The sequence below is a fragment of the Rutidosis leptorrhynchoides genome, chromosome 2 (assembly GCF_046630445.1).
Source record: "Rutidosis leptorrhynchoides isolate AG116_Rl617_1_P2 chromosome 2, CSIRO_AGI_Rlap_v1, whole genome shotgun sequence".
NCBI lineage: Eukaryota > Viridiplantae > Streptophyta > Magnoliopsida > Asterales > Asteraceae > Rutidosis > Rutidosis leptorrhynchoides.
This window is the reverse complement of record NC_092334.1, coordinates 29,465,308-29,479,243: the sequence shown is the minus strand read 5'-3', so window position 1 is coordinate 29,479,243 and position 13,936 is coordinate 29,465,308. Positions and strand designations below refer to the sequence as shown.

General features: G+C 33.1%; 2 protein-coding genes across 2 annotated transcripts; both read right to left on the bottom strand.

Moving 5' to 3' along the window:
• Positions 1-356: 356 nt before the first annotated feature.
• Positions 357-6,471, bottom strand: LOC139894297 (lysine--tRNA ligase, cytoplasmic-like). Its single transcript, XM_071877510.1, has 17 exons — positions 6,301-6,471; positions 6,115-6,190; positions 5,832-5,894; positions 5,198-5,363; positions 5,033-5,126; positions 4,454-4,539; positions 4,128-4,270; positions 3,990-4,052; positions 3,550-3,675; positions 3,160-3,442; positions 2,334-2,430; positions 1,794-1,950; positions 1,507-1,650; positions 1,339-1,407; positions 965-1,108; positions 782-833; positions 357-694 (listed from the first exon to the last, which is right to left on the bottom strand). The coding sequence occupies exons 1-17, from the start codon at positions 6,375-6,377 to the stop codon at positions 672-674; spliced, it is 1,863 nt and encodes a 620-aa protein (XP_071733611.1). The 5' UTR covers positions 6,378-6,471; the 3' UTR covers positions 357-671.
• A 2,742-nt stretch (positions 6,472-9,213) lies between these two features.
• Positions 9,214-13,007, bottom strand: LOC139890665 (uncharacterized). Its single transcript, XM_071873568.1, has 2 exons — positions 10,146-13,007; positions 9,214-9,539 (listed from the first exon to the last, which is right to left on the bottom strand). The coding sequence occupies exon 1, from the start codon at positions 12,830-12,832 to the stop codon at positions 10,295-10,297; it is 2,538 nt and encodes an 845-aa protein (XP_071729669.1). The 5' UTR covers positions 12,833-13,007; the 3' UTR covers positions 9,214-9,539; positions 10,146-10,294.
• Between the last annotated feature and the right edge of the window lie 929 nt (positions 13,008-13,936).

The following is a 13,936-nucleotide window of genomic DNA, read 5'->3' as shown; positions in this document are numbered from 1 at the left end:
GTTCGAAGAATTGACTTTATTCAATAACTCACTGTCTCACTCCAAAGTATTCAGAAAAAAATAAATAAATAAAACCTCCAACTTTTACTACGAGTTCAATTTTCAGTTTGAGCCATTCTAATACTCAGATACATTCTCTGAACTTTTTATCTTTGTCGGTTCTTATTTCTAGTCATTCTACAACTGCATCATACGAGACCACATTCATGTGCATTTGTCTACCAATTTGTCAAAAGAACATAACCAGATATCAGATATACATCTCCAAGCTTTATAGTCAATAAGTGGTTTCGTTATAATTTACTACGTCATCTGAAGGTAAGAGTCAGGGCCATCCTTCAAAGGATTGGAATAATTTCATATCTGAGACCAACATGATTAAAATAATTCATGTGCTGCTAAAAATAATTAAAGCATAATCAAGTCAATAACTTGTCTGAGAAGATTTTACCAGGCTAACAAAGTGACCTCTTTGCAAGGATTATCAAAACATATTGTAATTTAGATGACATAAACATCAAGTAGTAACAATCAAACCTCTAACGCTAAGCTATTCATGACAAGTTTCCACATATGCATACCAATATCCAACATGAATACTTTTGAACAAAAAATGGGGAGAGCCGCTATAACCCTCTGGTGACCAAAAACTGAATTTACCATGTAGTAATTCAAATCTTCAGGGCCTCTACAGCTGTGCAGATCATTAACTTTTTTAGTTCATCAAGTGTAGGTAATAAAAATTGATGCAAACAAAACGTGTTCCAGCGTATGTACGTACCTTTGACAGGTGGTTCGTCCTGTGGTTTCATGGCTGGGAACAGTAAAACTTCCTGTTGTCCCCAAAAATAATTAAGATTAGGGTCCAAATCCTTAACTTGTTTCAAGCCAAATCCTTGTGACTGAACCTTAATAAGACCCACCCATATTGCCACCACCAAATAAAGAAAAGAGAAAAGCATACCTTGATGTTCTGTGAATCAGTCAACAACATTGTGAGCCTATCTATACCCAAACCCCAACCACCAGTTGGTGGTAAACCATACTCAAGTGCCGTACAGAACGTCTCGTCCAAAGCCATTGCTTCATCATCTCCTGATTGTCTATCCTGAAATGTTTGACGATAACACGTGTAAATTGATCATGTTTCAAATTATGTATCATCTATAACAGTTCAAATGGGTCAACGTCCTCCAGACTATTTTTAAAGCGTTCAACCTATACTGGTTAGCTCTTTCAATATCATATATTCTATTATATATCAGTTGAATCAAATTAAACACCTATAATGTATAAAATGTGTTAGAAATGGGACATAAAACTTTTGTGGTGTGGTACCTTTAGTTGATCGGCAAATCGCTGGCGTTGTACCACTGGATCATTAAGTTCGGTGTATGCATTAGCAAGCTGAAATAATAATATTGGAACATCAATACAATATAATACAAAATAATATAAAATAATAAAAGCTGAATCAAACTAGAATATTACAGTAGTGAAGTATACCTCATGCTTGTTGATAAACAACTCAAAACGTTCGGTTAACCCTGGCTTGGACCGATGCCATTTAGCAAGTGGACTCATTATCTCGGGATGGTTTATAATAAAAGCAGGATTAACACATTGCTCCTCTAAAAAGTGGCCCACAAGCTGTACACACAAATTTAACAAATAATTAGCAACATATTATCATTAAAATACAAACGTTGCATCGTTACAATGACAATTTTAACCCTCCTAAACCATTTGATTCATAAAAATAAACTAAATTACATCAAAGACAAAATCATTACTTTGTCCAACAAACGTGCTGTTGTTTGAGGCGCGGGACATTTGATATCAAACTTAGCGCACGCATCAACAAGATATTTGTTCGCCTCATCACTTGCTAGGTCTTTTGGTATGCTAAGATTTGCTGTCTGCTCCAACCCTTCAATCATTTCAATCCGTCTACAAACCATATTTAGAACAAGTTAGCACAAAAGTTAAATAAATAATGCAACAATTGCAACCCGTTTATATACAGATAGATTTGTAAAGATTTAATTTTTAGTTCTTTTTTTTGTTTACCTCTAATGGTTCAATGGTGTTAAGCTAAAAGATTTGACTGAAAGAAAAAAAGTCAAATGGTTCAAACAACTGAAATTTATTGAGTCAACTAAAATGTATTCAAACGCACTAAACCTCTTCAACGCTAGATCAGAAAACTCTTAAACTTTTTGTAAAAAGCAGTTTTGTAACATACTAACTTTTTAGGATATAAAAACACATACTTAATCGATAAGTATGTAGTAAACTTAAATCAGAAACTGTAAGGTAAGTAAGCAAATTACCTGAATGGAGGAGTGAAGTCGATTTCAATGGGGTCAGTATCATACCCATTGGCATGATATTTGATTTTGTAGCCACCCGTTAACTCCTTCACCATGCCTATTTCATTGTTGATACATTATATAATATAATACAATATTATATAAAACGATATGTACAATATATTTTATAATGATACCAAGCTTGTACATTGGTAAACTCGGATTAAAATTAAATTCCCAAGTGCTAACAATTAAAACAGATCAATCAATATTAAAAAATTAACTTACAGAGGAACATGTCAAAGTCACCCAAACGAATATAACCTCCTTAAAAAATTTACACAATTCTTAATAATAAAAATTGTCAAACCAACCCATTTTAACCGGTGTCCATGAACTATTAGTAACCCAACCCATTTCAACCAGTATCCATAACTTGATAGTTTCAACACATTACAGAACCTTGGTATTTTTATACTTAGCAATTGAGACCCATACTCTCAAATTTGGGTCAAATGGGTCAAGCTTTCGGGTCAATTGGGTCTTGAAAAAAATCAGGCCTGACAATGTAAACCTAAATTTAAAAAAGGTCCAATGAGTTTTTCTTCAACCTATTGGTTCTTATACAAAATATAAAAAGAACGGGTCAAATCTTGACCCATTACCCAGACCGACCCGTTTGGACCCGTTTCAAATTTTTACCCGCTTGACCCACACCCATTTCAACCCAAAACCATTTGACCCGTTACCCAAACCGACCCAACCTGACCCGTTTGGCAGGTATAGTATTTTTCCACCTCTAACAAAGTAAACATACAATAATTTAAAGTCAAATTTGAACACTTACCGCTCAACATCTGTTCAGTTAGCTCCATTAGGTCATTATAGTCGGCATATGCCATATAAAACTCGCATGTAGTAAACTCGGGATTATGAGTCAGATCAATTCCTTCATTCCTGAATTGCTTTCCAATCTCGTAAACGCGCTCGAGTCCACCAACTACGAGCTCCTTCAGATAAAGTTCAGGTGCGATTCGCATATACAGTCTCATGTTAAGATCATTGTGATGAGTAACAAATGGACGAGCAGCTGCTCCACCAGCAATCATGTTCATCATGGGTGTTTCAACCTAAACAAGTAATCAATAATAGCAAAAGATGATTATAATTATTTATAAAGTAATCTAATTTCATAGTTTAGTTATGGCAATGAAATGATGATGGTTATTTAGTTTACTTCCAAAAAATCCAGGTTGTCGAGAAAACGTCTGATATAAGATACGATCTTGGCCCGGGTCTTGAATATAGGCCTGATCTCAGCGTTTAACATCAGATCCAGATAGCGCTGACGGTATCTTGTTTCCTACCACAATTAAATTATGTTAATAATAGTTAAAGGTAGAGCCATAAAAAAAGGTAACATAACAAATAATTCAGCAAGTTGGGTATCATGTTGAAACGTATAATAGCCTTTTAACCAATACTAAAAAAAAAAAATTAAATAAATAAAAAAAAGTGATGAGCAATTTTCCATTGGTTTGAGAGCAGTTTCCCTAAATTGATATATGGCTAACTATTAGGGTTAAAGTATCTTCATTTGCCCATAGAGAATAATATATATATCTCAAAATTACTGAACAAATAATAAAAGGGTAAAAAAAAATTGTTATGAAATACCTGATCTTTTAAAGTATAGGCATCGGGATTTCTGCCTTTTCCTGGAGTCCACGTGTCAATTTTCTGTATTAAAACGAGTCAGTAAGGAACCGAATCGTAGTAGACACTAAACAGGTATACGTAGGTAGCAAGTAACACCTTTTCATTAGCATTTTCTGCAACAGCTGCAATTTTATTTTCTGCAACAGCTGCAATTTTTTGCCTTGGCATCATATGAAGACAAGATGATAAAACCGTGAACGATTTTGGAAAAATACTTAGCTCACCCCTTTTGCTTTTTCCTGCAACAAACAATAAGTGATCAAATAAAACTAGAAATAAGTAAACTAGACAATTACTGATTACCTTATGATGATAATAGAAAAGAACAAGTTTAGCGAGTCAGACTTTATCAAGTGTACAATCAATGTATATCCTTTAATCATTTATAGCATTAACAAAAATTTCAATTAAAAGTTACACACCTGGAAAACCTACAATACCAACAATATCTCCACGCTTAACACCAGAATGAAATTTAGAGAATTCAGCTTCGTCCAAATCTGATATCCTGTAAACTCATAGATATATTAGTAAGTGTATATTTTATGTAGTTAACAACTCACAAAAATATCAAATCGAACTTCATAAGAAATGTTAACAAATATAAAGACAAGCTACAGTAAATAAAAACAAAGTTTTCAACTTATGACTCAAATCCTTAGCTTTCAACATGTGACTTGTCATAAGAGTCGGGATACCAAGATATACACACACATGTAAACACAATAGTTAAAGTTGACCCTTTATAGATACAAAAAATTAATTAATAACTTCAATAATTTGGACACATAATGTTATTTAACTCGTCTAAGTTTGAAACAGAAGTTTGAATATCAATTTTGTGTAGCTACATAACCAATACTTGACCTCTAATCTAAATAGGCATTGCAAGAACAATTAAGTCCTTGAGTATAACAGATCAGCAACACGTAACATAACACTTCAAGCAGTTTTAAATAAAATTTATCCACAAGTTATCAATATAGATAGATTTCAGGTACCTTGCATCAGTCATAACTTGCACTTTAGCACCACAACCATTCAAATCATAAAAGTACAGCTTCGAGGATGATGACCTTTTGCTCATTAGTCGCCCTAGCAAAAGTGCAAATATTATTATTATATTATCAACATTAATTGAAAACATTATAGTTAGTGTTACTAACCAGCCAAAGATACTTCCACATTTTCTAGATGTTCCCCACTATCTAAATTTCCATACTTGTCTACATATTCAAGAACAGACATTGAAACTTGAAATTTGTGAGGATATGGATTTAGCCCTGTTTCTTTCTGAGCAGCAAGTACTTTCAGCCGATTCTCAAAATATTGCTGCATGGAAAAAATAGCAAAACAATCAATCATAATTTACAAACAAAGTCTACATTAGTAATGAAAGTGCACTTTTAAGAGGTTATTTGTTCCTGTAACACAGAACTTTATAGAGCTGCTTTTAATATAACAAGTCCTTAAGATAGTTAATTTAGATATCCATGTAATCATACAGACAATCAATATAATGACAATTCTCTCAATCAAATATATATTTTTCTTCATCCGTCCCATAACAGCAATGACATGGAAAAGAAACGTTAATTAAGTTATAATGTTGTATGAGTAACGTCTTGCGGTGACATGTAGATATTAAGGATAAACCTGAGTGGACCTTTGCAGTTTTCAACAGACACTAAACGTCATTCTTTAGTTTTTAAAGCTTTAAATAAGATACAGGTACTGAAGAAATAGTTTAAATAGTTGGACACAGCTTTTATACAAGATAGATATAAAAGATATACATACCGTTGGGTCCATGTCTTCATCGTCTGCAGCAGCCTGCTTCTGTGATTTTGGCATAGCAGCAGCCTGAAAAGCAGACATGATACTTAGGTCTAAGAATAACAAAAAGTCTGATAACCTACAGTAGTATGTCCAATTTCCACAATAGAAAACTAGCAGAGCCTTATAATTCCTTTATCTGCCTATTAGTTTATCTCAATGAATATCCAAATGTTTATTCAAATTCCAAACCCTAACTACACAAATTATTAAATTATAAATAAAAAATAAAACTGAATTAATTAACCTTTTTCTCCTTCTCTTCTTCCTTACGCCGTCTCTCTTCTTCCTTTTGTTTGTTCTTCAATTCCTTCTTTCGAGCACTTCATAAACAAACAATAGATACGGAGTATGTAAATATAATAATCATTACAACCTATAACTGACATCAATTAAGAAAATTGAAAATAAAAGATGTTAATAAGGAAGTTACTTTTTGCTTAAAGAATCTGTTTCTGGTGGTGCAGATGATGAACTTTCACTTGGAACCTTACTCTCCGGATCTGCCATTGTTAACGGAGAGCGAAGGAATTAGGGTTTTGAAAAGTTGTTGAAAGACGGCCGGGTTTTGTATTTCTGATGATAGCGTTGAGAATTAGGGTTATGTTTCGCTGCTAGTTGAATGATAACAGCGGAAGGTTAATATGGGAAATTTGGGCAGGACGGGTAAGGGTATAATTGTCATAAGATAAATTTTAAGGCACCTGATACTTGAGCACCAAGTATTGAATCACATCATGATTTTCCCGAGTATAAAATATCTTTCTGATACACCTGGGGTGGGGCTGGAGGCACAACCGCACCTGGGCATCATGAAAGAGAGGGCATCATGTGTTCAATGGTTGTTCTTGAGTTTTTACAGATTTGAGATGTGTAAGTGTGTAAAAATCGAGTTTTGAACAATTTAATTATTTTACATGATACTTATATATATAGTATGTTTAGATGGTTAATTTTTATTTCTTGGCTCAAACTTAAAAGCTTCATTTAGGTTTTATGGGGTTAGAATGTTGCAGAGAATTTTGGGGAAAATTTGATGAAGGTGATTCCCTGACACGATCAATTAACTTTTTTGCTACTTACCCCTTCACTATTATACTAACTTACATATTAACCCTTCTCTTTAGATTTTTTTATTTAAAACTTTTTTATTAATACTCCTTTATTGTAATTATATACGAGTAGAACTGTATGTGAGTATATTAAAGAATTAAAGAACCTTTTGTACTTGTAATACAAAATAAAATAGGACCATATAATGTACTCGTATGTTATTTAGTTTGTGTCAATTTATATCTAGACTAAAAGATATAGTTTAAATTAATAAATTAATAAAAAAGTATTTTAATATTAATATATAAACATATTTGAAATCCAATTAAATGAATATATTAATATTACCGTGATATTTTTACAAACTATAATAAGTGAAATATTTATTTGAATTCTTAATTTTGTTTGAGAATCATACAACCACGTATGATTTGGATCTTACAATCACATGTGATTGTCATGACAATCACATGTAATGGATCCGTCAAATCACATTTGATTTTAATTCTAGTCATTGATTATTTTAATCCAAATGCTGAGTTTAGCTCTTGGTTTTCAAATAAAATTAAGGATTTAAATGAATATTTCTTAATAGAACATATGTAGCATGTATTAATAAACCTTGCAAGTTGACTTGAAGTGAGGTTATATTTTTTTAGTGTCTATATTCTTCTATAAATGTATGTATTATAACATATATTCAGTTAAATAAAACATAAAATTTAACACAAGGTTATAACCATTTATTTATACTTATATTTATAAAGATAGTATAATATTACTATTTGCTTACAAAAATTAAAGAGGCATATTTTTATATTTATGCACCGGGCATCAAAAATGACAGGACCGGCTCTGGATAAAGATTAGATTTTATTTATTTATTTATTTATTTATCTATCTATAGGTAAAGGTTTTGAGAGCAGTTGGAGGAAAGCAGATACATCAATATGAGTCGTTTGATTAATCTAAATAATAATAATAAAGACTCATATTACATTTTACATAATACGTGATGTTGCAAATTAGGACCGTCGATCACAAAAGTTAAGGCTATATACATTTTCCTTCTAAATGCAGTTGGCCTGATGATTCCACATCTTTATCTTTATTTTTATTTTTATTTTTAAAAAAATACACAGTGTTTGACAACCATTACGAAAGGGGGATGATTTTAACACACTCTTTTTTTATCCTCACACACCTATTTTAACCTTTTACTCTTCTAATAATACTCCATTTCTTTAAATTGATGTGTGAGGATCAAAAAAGTGTGTGTGAGAATCATCCCCCGTTACGAAAACATGGTTTCAAAGGCAAAAGAACCTACATTGTTTTTAATTTTCATATTTAATTCTTAAATACATATAACTTTAACCATGGAATTTTTTTTATATAATTTCATATGATTGTTTATGTTCGAGAATTTTAATTTATAAGTTATAAATATGAAATAAAGTTAAATTTATAAACTTAATCATATTCTTATGTACGATCATCATTATTTTTAAAAAATTAATTAAATCTATGGAATATTTTTTTTTTTTTGTCAATTTACACTATTGGTTCACATATACATTTGTGCGAATGAAGTTGTTACGAAGAAATTGATAGATGACCGATTTAAACATGTGTTCGCTCAAGTTGGCGTGTCATTGTGCGAACAAAAGTGTGGGCGAGTTCCTTGGGTCGTTCACCTCAATATTTTGTGTGAGTTTATAGGATCATCTCCCCGACTCCCCCTTTTTTTTGTGAGTTCACGAGGTCGTTCTCCCCTAAATGAACTAGGTGGAGCCAAAGGTTGCCTTTCGCACAACCCTTGTATTTTGTAAGAGTTGTTTGGTTCGTTCTCCCAATATTTTGTGTGAGTTCACTGGGTCGTCCTTCCATTATATGTGTGAGTTAACGGGATCGCTCAAGGGTTGTGCGAAGGCAGCCTTTGGTTCGCACAGCGGCAAGCGAACACATCTTTATATCGGTAAATTGACAAAAAAAAAAAAAAAGTTGCAGAAAGTAAACTTTTATATAACCATTTTCCAAAAAGTATGTAATATTTTGTTCTTAGAAAAAAGTAGGTTGTTATCATCACGTTATACATCTACACACATAATTAGGTTTATACATGTTCAGAAAGATATGGGCTGCTCAAAGGGTCAATTTTGAGACTATGGTGCTACTATGTTCCAAGCTTTATACTTCATGTAAACCAACATTATAGTACAAATCTCGAAAAACCTTTTTATTATTTTAAACAACCAAAAGGTAGATCATAATATCATATGTCCATATATCATAACACACTTAAAAATATAAAGGTATATAACATTCTTTAGATAAAATTACAAGTATTCATAACAGGATTGTTAGGAAATTCAACAGCAGATGATAAATGCCAAAAGCCCATTTCGAGCAAATGGTTCATCAGTTCTTATGTAACTACATAAATATAACTTTCAGGCCTTTACATTAAACTCTATCGGTGTAAACTAATTACATACAAAAAAGAGACCCAAGAGAGTTCTCGACGATACTCACTCTATATATATTATAAAAAGTCGATTTGAAAATCTCGAAAAACAAACCACTCTTCATCTTTGATGTTGCTTGAAACATTGCTCCCTGCAAATAACAAATTGATTAAAAATGAAAATACCATAATACATGCATACAGTCTATATAACAGGAAAAAAAAAAAGTCTACAAGCACACGTATGATTCGACCTGTTGACTTTTCGGTCTTCCGGTAATTGCTTGATAAGGCTGAAAAGAGGTCAAAGTTTGACTTTAAGGTCAAACTTTAGTAAATTCTATTTCAAGAACTTTTAACTTAGTGTATTCTTTGTACAAAGAGGCATGTCTAAGACAACTACTGCAAACTTGCAGTTACAGATATTCGAGTGTCAGACATCTAAAACAATGTTATGTTGATGTAAAATTTGAGAGGTTATGTGTCTACCTCAAGGGCAAAAAGGCATAATATATGCACCTAAATTTGATCCGAAACATATAAAACTGCATAATTTATTTTGCAGAAATATATCAGATCATTATGATTATGATATGCACATGTTACCAAAGATTCAATAAAGAAAAGAAAAAAATAAAAGTAGCAATTTGACATTACTTCATTTTAAGATTTGGACTATATAATTAACGTTTTAATTACCGTGTATATAAAAGATAAAAAGCTCAGTTGACAAATGAAGAAAAATGAAGTTCAAATACCTTCAATGAAGCTCGTCATTGCCTTGGCTACAATATCCCTAAATCTTGAATTATCACAGCAAAAACCCTCACCTTCAAGGGCAATTTCGTCAATACAATCCCAAACAACAACAAAAAAGCTAAAAAAAACAACTCATTTGAAATGGTCATCACACAACGTTTGCCCGAGCAATAGAAGCGAGTGTTCGCAAATTCTGCTCATCAAAAGAAGTGTCGTTTTTTCTAATATTTCCCACAAATTCTAACGCGTCTTGAAACTTCTTAGCTCTACAATATCCATCCACAATCGTCTTATAAGTTAACATATTCGGCCTACAATTATGCTCAATCATATAGCTAATCACATCATTAACTTCCAAAAACAACCCCTGAGCTGCAAATCCAGCAACAAACGTGTTATACGTAACAATACACGGCCGAATACCATTATTTGTCATTTCCAAAAGTACCCTTCTAGCTTCATCCATCAAACCCTGTCTACAAAACGCCTTAATTACAGTATTATATGATACAAGATCAGGTTTTCGACCCGATTTCTGTATGTTTTTTAGGATTTCTTCAGCTTCCCAACATTCACCCGTTCTTGCATACATATCCATTAATGTATTGAAAGTAACAATATCCGGCTGCAACCCATTATTGTAAATTTGATTTAGCATATTGCGAGCTTGGTCATAAATCTTGTTTCTTGCATAAATCGAAAGCATTGAATTGAATATAATAAGATCGGGTTTGTACCCATGTTTATGCAATTCTTGAAATGCTTTTTCCATGCCAATAAGTGATTTACACTTGAAATTTGCAAGAATAAGCGTCCGCAAAAGCATCCAACTTGGAAAGATTCGACCTTCATATATTTCTTTTGCCATCAATTCAAGCCCTTTTATATTTTGCCCTTTCGAGTAACAATGAAGCATTAAAGAATAAGAAGTTTCACTAGGCTTAAACCCTTTACTTTTCATGTTTAAAATAACCGATTGGGCTGCTTTCCAATCTCCTTTACGGGCTAAAGCATTCAAAAGTGCGTTATAAGTTGTAATACAAGGATTAAACCCAACTTTAATCATTTCTTGATAAACTTCATTAGCATCAATTTCCAAACCACATCTCCCGTACGCACTTATCAATGTGTTAAATGTGTCTCTATCCGGCTCAAAACCGCAACTTTTCATCTCACGTAGGACCCAATTCACATAACGATGCATACCTTTGTTACCACACATAGCAAGCATTGTGTTCCAAGTGACACGATTAGGTTTCACTCCATTCGTTTTCATATCAACAAGAATCTCCATCATATCTTCCGATCTTGATTTTCTACCAAACATTCCAAGAATCGAGTTATAAGTACAAACATTAGGCACACAACCAGATTTTTTCATCAAATTGAATAAATTCAACGCCTTTTCTTCCTTTCCACATTTCCCATATGCATCTATAACCGTTGTATATGTGATTGCATTCGGTTTTACACCCTTTGCAGTCATGGTGTCTATTAAAGCCGCTCCTTCTTCATGAAATCCCGCTCTTACATACACACCCACAAGCTCGTTATAAGTCACTAAATCAGGCGGGCACTTGTTTTCCTCCATTTCTTTTAAGATATTAAACGCCTCTAAGTACATACCCGCCTTACCATACACTTGAAGTAACGAATTGTAACTATAAGTTCCAGGTTTGTAGTTTTGAGCTTTTAAATCTTCAAAAAACTTCTTTGCTTCTTCTAACAATCCTTCCCTACCACATGCGGATATAACTGTACTACAAGTAAATTCATCATATTCAAGCCCTTCAGTTTTCATTTCCTTCAAAAGATCCAATATTTTACCCCACGAACGACCCGTTTTGCCATAAACATCCAACATCACATTGTAAGTAACCAAACTAGGCAGTATCCCAATAGCCTTCATTCGGTCAAACAAGCTTATAGCTTTTTCGTACTTTCCAATACACGAATGCGAATGAATTATCGTAGTGAAAGCTCGAACATCAAGCGAATGATCCACAATATCAAACTCATCAAACAACTTTGACATAATTCTATGTTGTGACTCCCTACCCAATATTTTCACCATTAACTCAACAGCATTGTTTTCAAGATTAAAAGATTTATTAGTCTTTGAATTCTCAGCCACAAATTCAAACAAGCAGAGGGCCTTTTCCCAATCACCTAAATGATCCAATCCTTTCATAAGACTAACCAAATCAATTTCAATCAACTTAGACTTAACCGAGCAAAGATACATTTTCAAATTAAATAAAGATTGTTCTAAAATACAATCTAGCATTAACTTACACTCTTTTGAAAGAAACTCAAGTGACCCATCATCATTTTCCAACAATTGAAGCTTTGGGTCTTCAAGTGTAAGAAGTGAAGTTGAATAAGGTTTCTGAAAATGGGTTCTTTTGAAAGCATGTTTTCTTGAAGAATTGTGAATAGCTGTGAACTGGGTATTGCTTGATTTCACTGACTGAAGTGGTTTTTGTTTGTGGGCGGTGGTGGGTGGTGGAGATGAAAGGTGAATTAGGTGTTGCAAGAGTGGATCAATGGTGAAAGATTGTGGAGATGGTGGTTGTGGTGGCAAAGTTTTGGGGTTGAACCCTAATCTTTGTTGTGGGTTTGATTGTGTTGGTTTTGTTAATTGGAGTGGAAGAGCAGGTCTATTGGGGAGAAAAGTGCCCTCCATATTTGCAATCAGATTAAAAAGATTACAACTTTAGGGCTTTGGGGAAGAAAGTGATGGGTATATTATGAATTGAGTAAGATTGGGTGATTGTTGTTGAAGGGTATTCATGGATGGATGATTGATTGGATTGTGACCATATGTGTGTAATTAGGATGAGATGCAGGGATGAAGTGTATCTGTGTGTGTCTGCGTGGATACCTTTGGTACTTGGTAGTAGTATATTTTTCCTTTCCTTTTCTCAAAAAAAATAGTAAAAAATAAAAAATAAATTCACACATAATCAAGTGGATCGTCCGTATGTTTTATCATTTGCACACTTCGTTCTTATTTCGTCAACCTCGGCCATAACTTGTTATAGTGGACAAAATTTCATTTCTCGTTCCTGAATTTTACATCAATTTTGACTCCCTGTTCTTTTTTTTTTTTGCATTACTCGTCCCTAAACTTTAAAAAGAGTACATCCCTCGTCCCCCGTCTGCTTTCTGTCAACACCTGCCGTTATCCCTTATCACCAGGGGCGTCTTAAAAGGTGTGCGAGTATAGGCAGTCGAACAGGGCCCGAAATTTTTGAAGGGCCCTAAATTTTAAAAAATCTGTTATATATGTATATGTATCCGTTTCACAAAAATCATATTAAATGCAAATTTATTTTGGGCTAAATAATAAGTGGGCTTACATACATAAAATACACATTACTATTTAATTAGTTACATATAGTAAATAGTAAATTTATAATAAAAACCTAATACCCATTAGTCCATTGCGTATATTCCTTTTCCATCAATTGCCTGAATCGTATTTGCAGCGAATAGCGATTCATAAGGTTATTATTTTCTGCAATTTGCCGTTCACTCTTCACGATCGTCAATCTCGTTGAGTCGTTTCTTGTTGATCGAGTGTTCCCTCAAAAGCGTGTGATTCGAAGGAAAAAACAATTTGATGAGAACTCAGGGGATCAAGATGCTATATTATCTACCGAGGAGTCGTTTAGAGTTAATTATTTCTTATATATTGTTGATCAAGCGATTGCCTCTCTTAAAACACGATTTGAACAATACGAAGAGTATGAAAAAGTGTTTGGTTTTCTATTTGCATATGATAAGT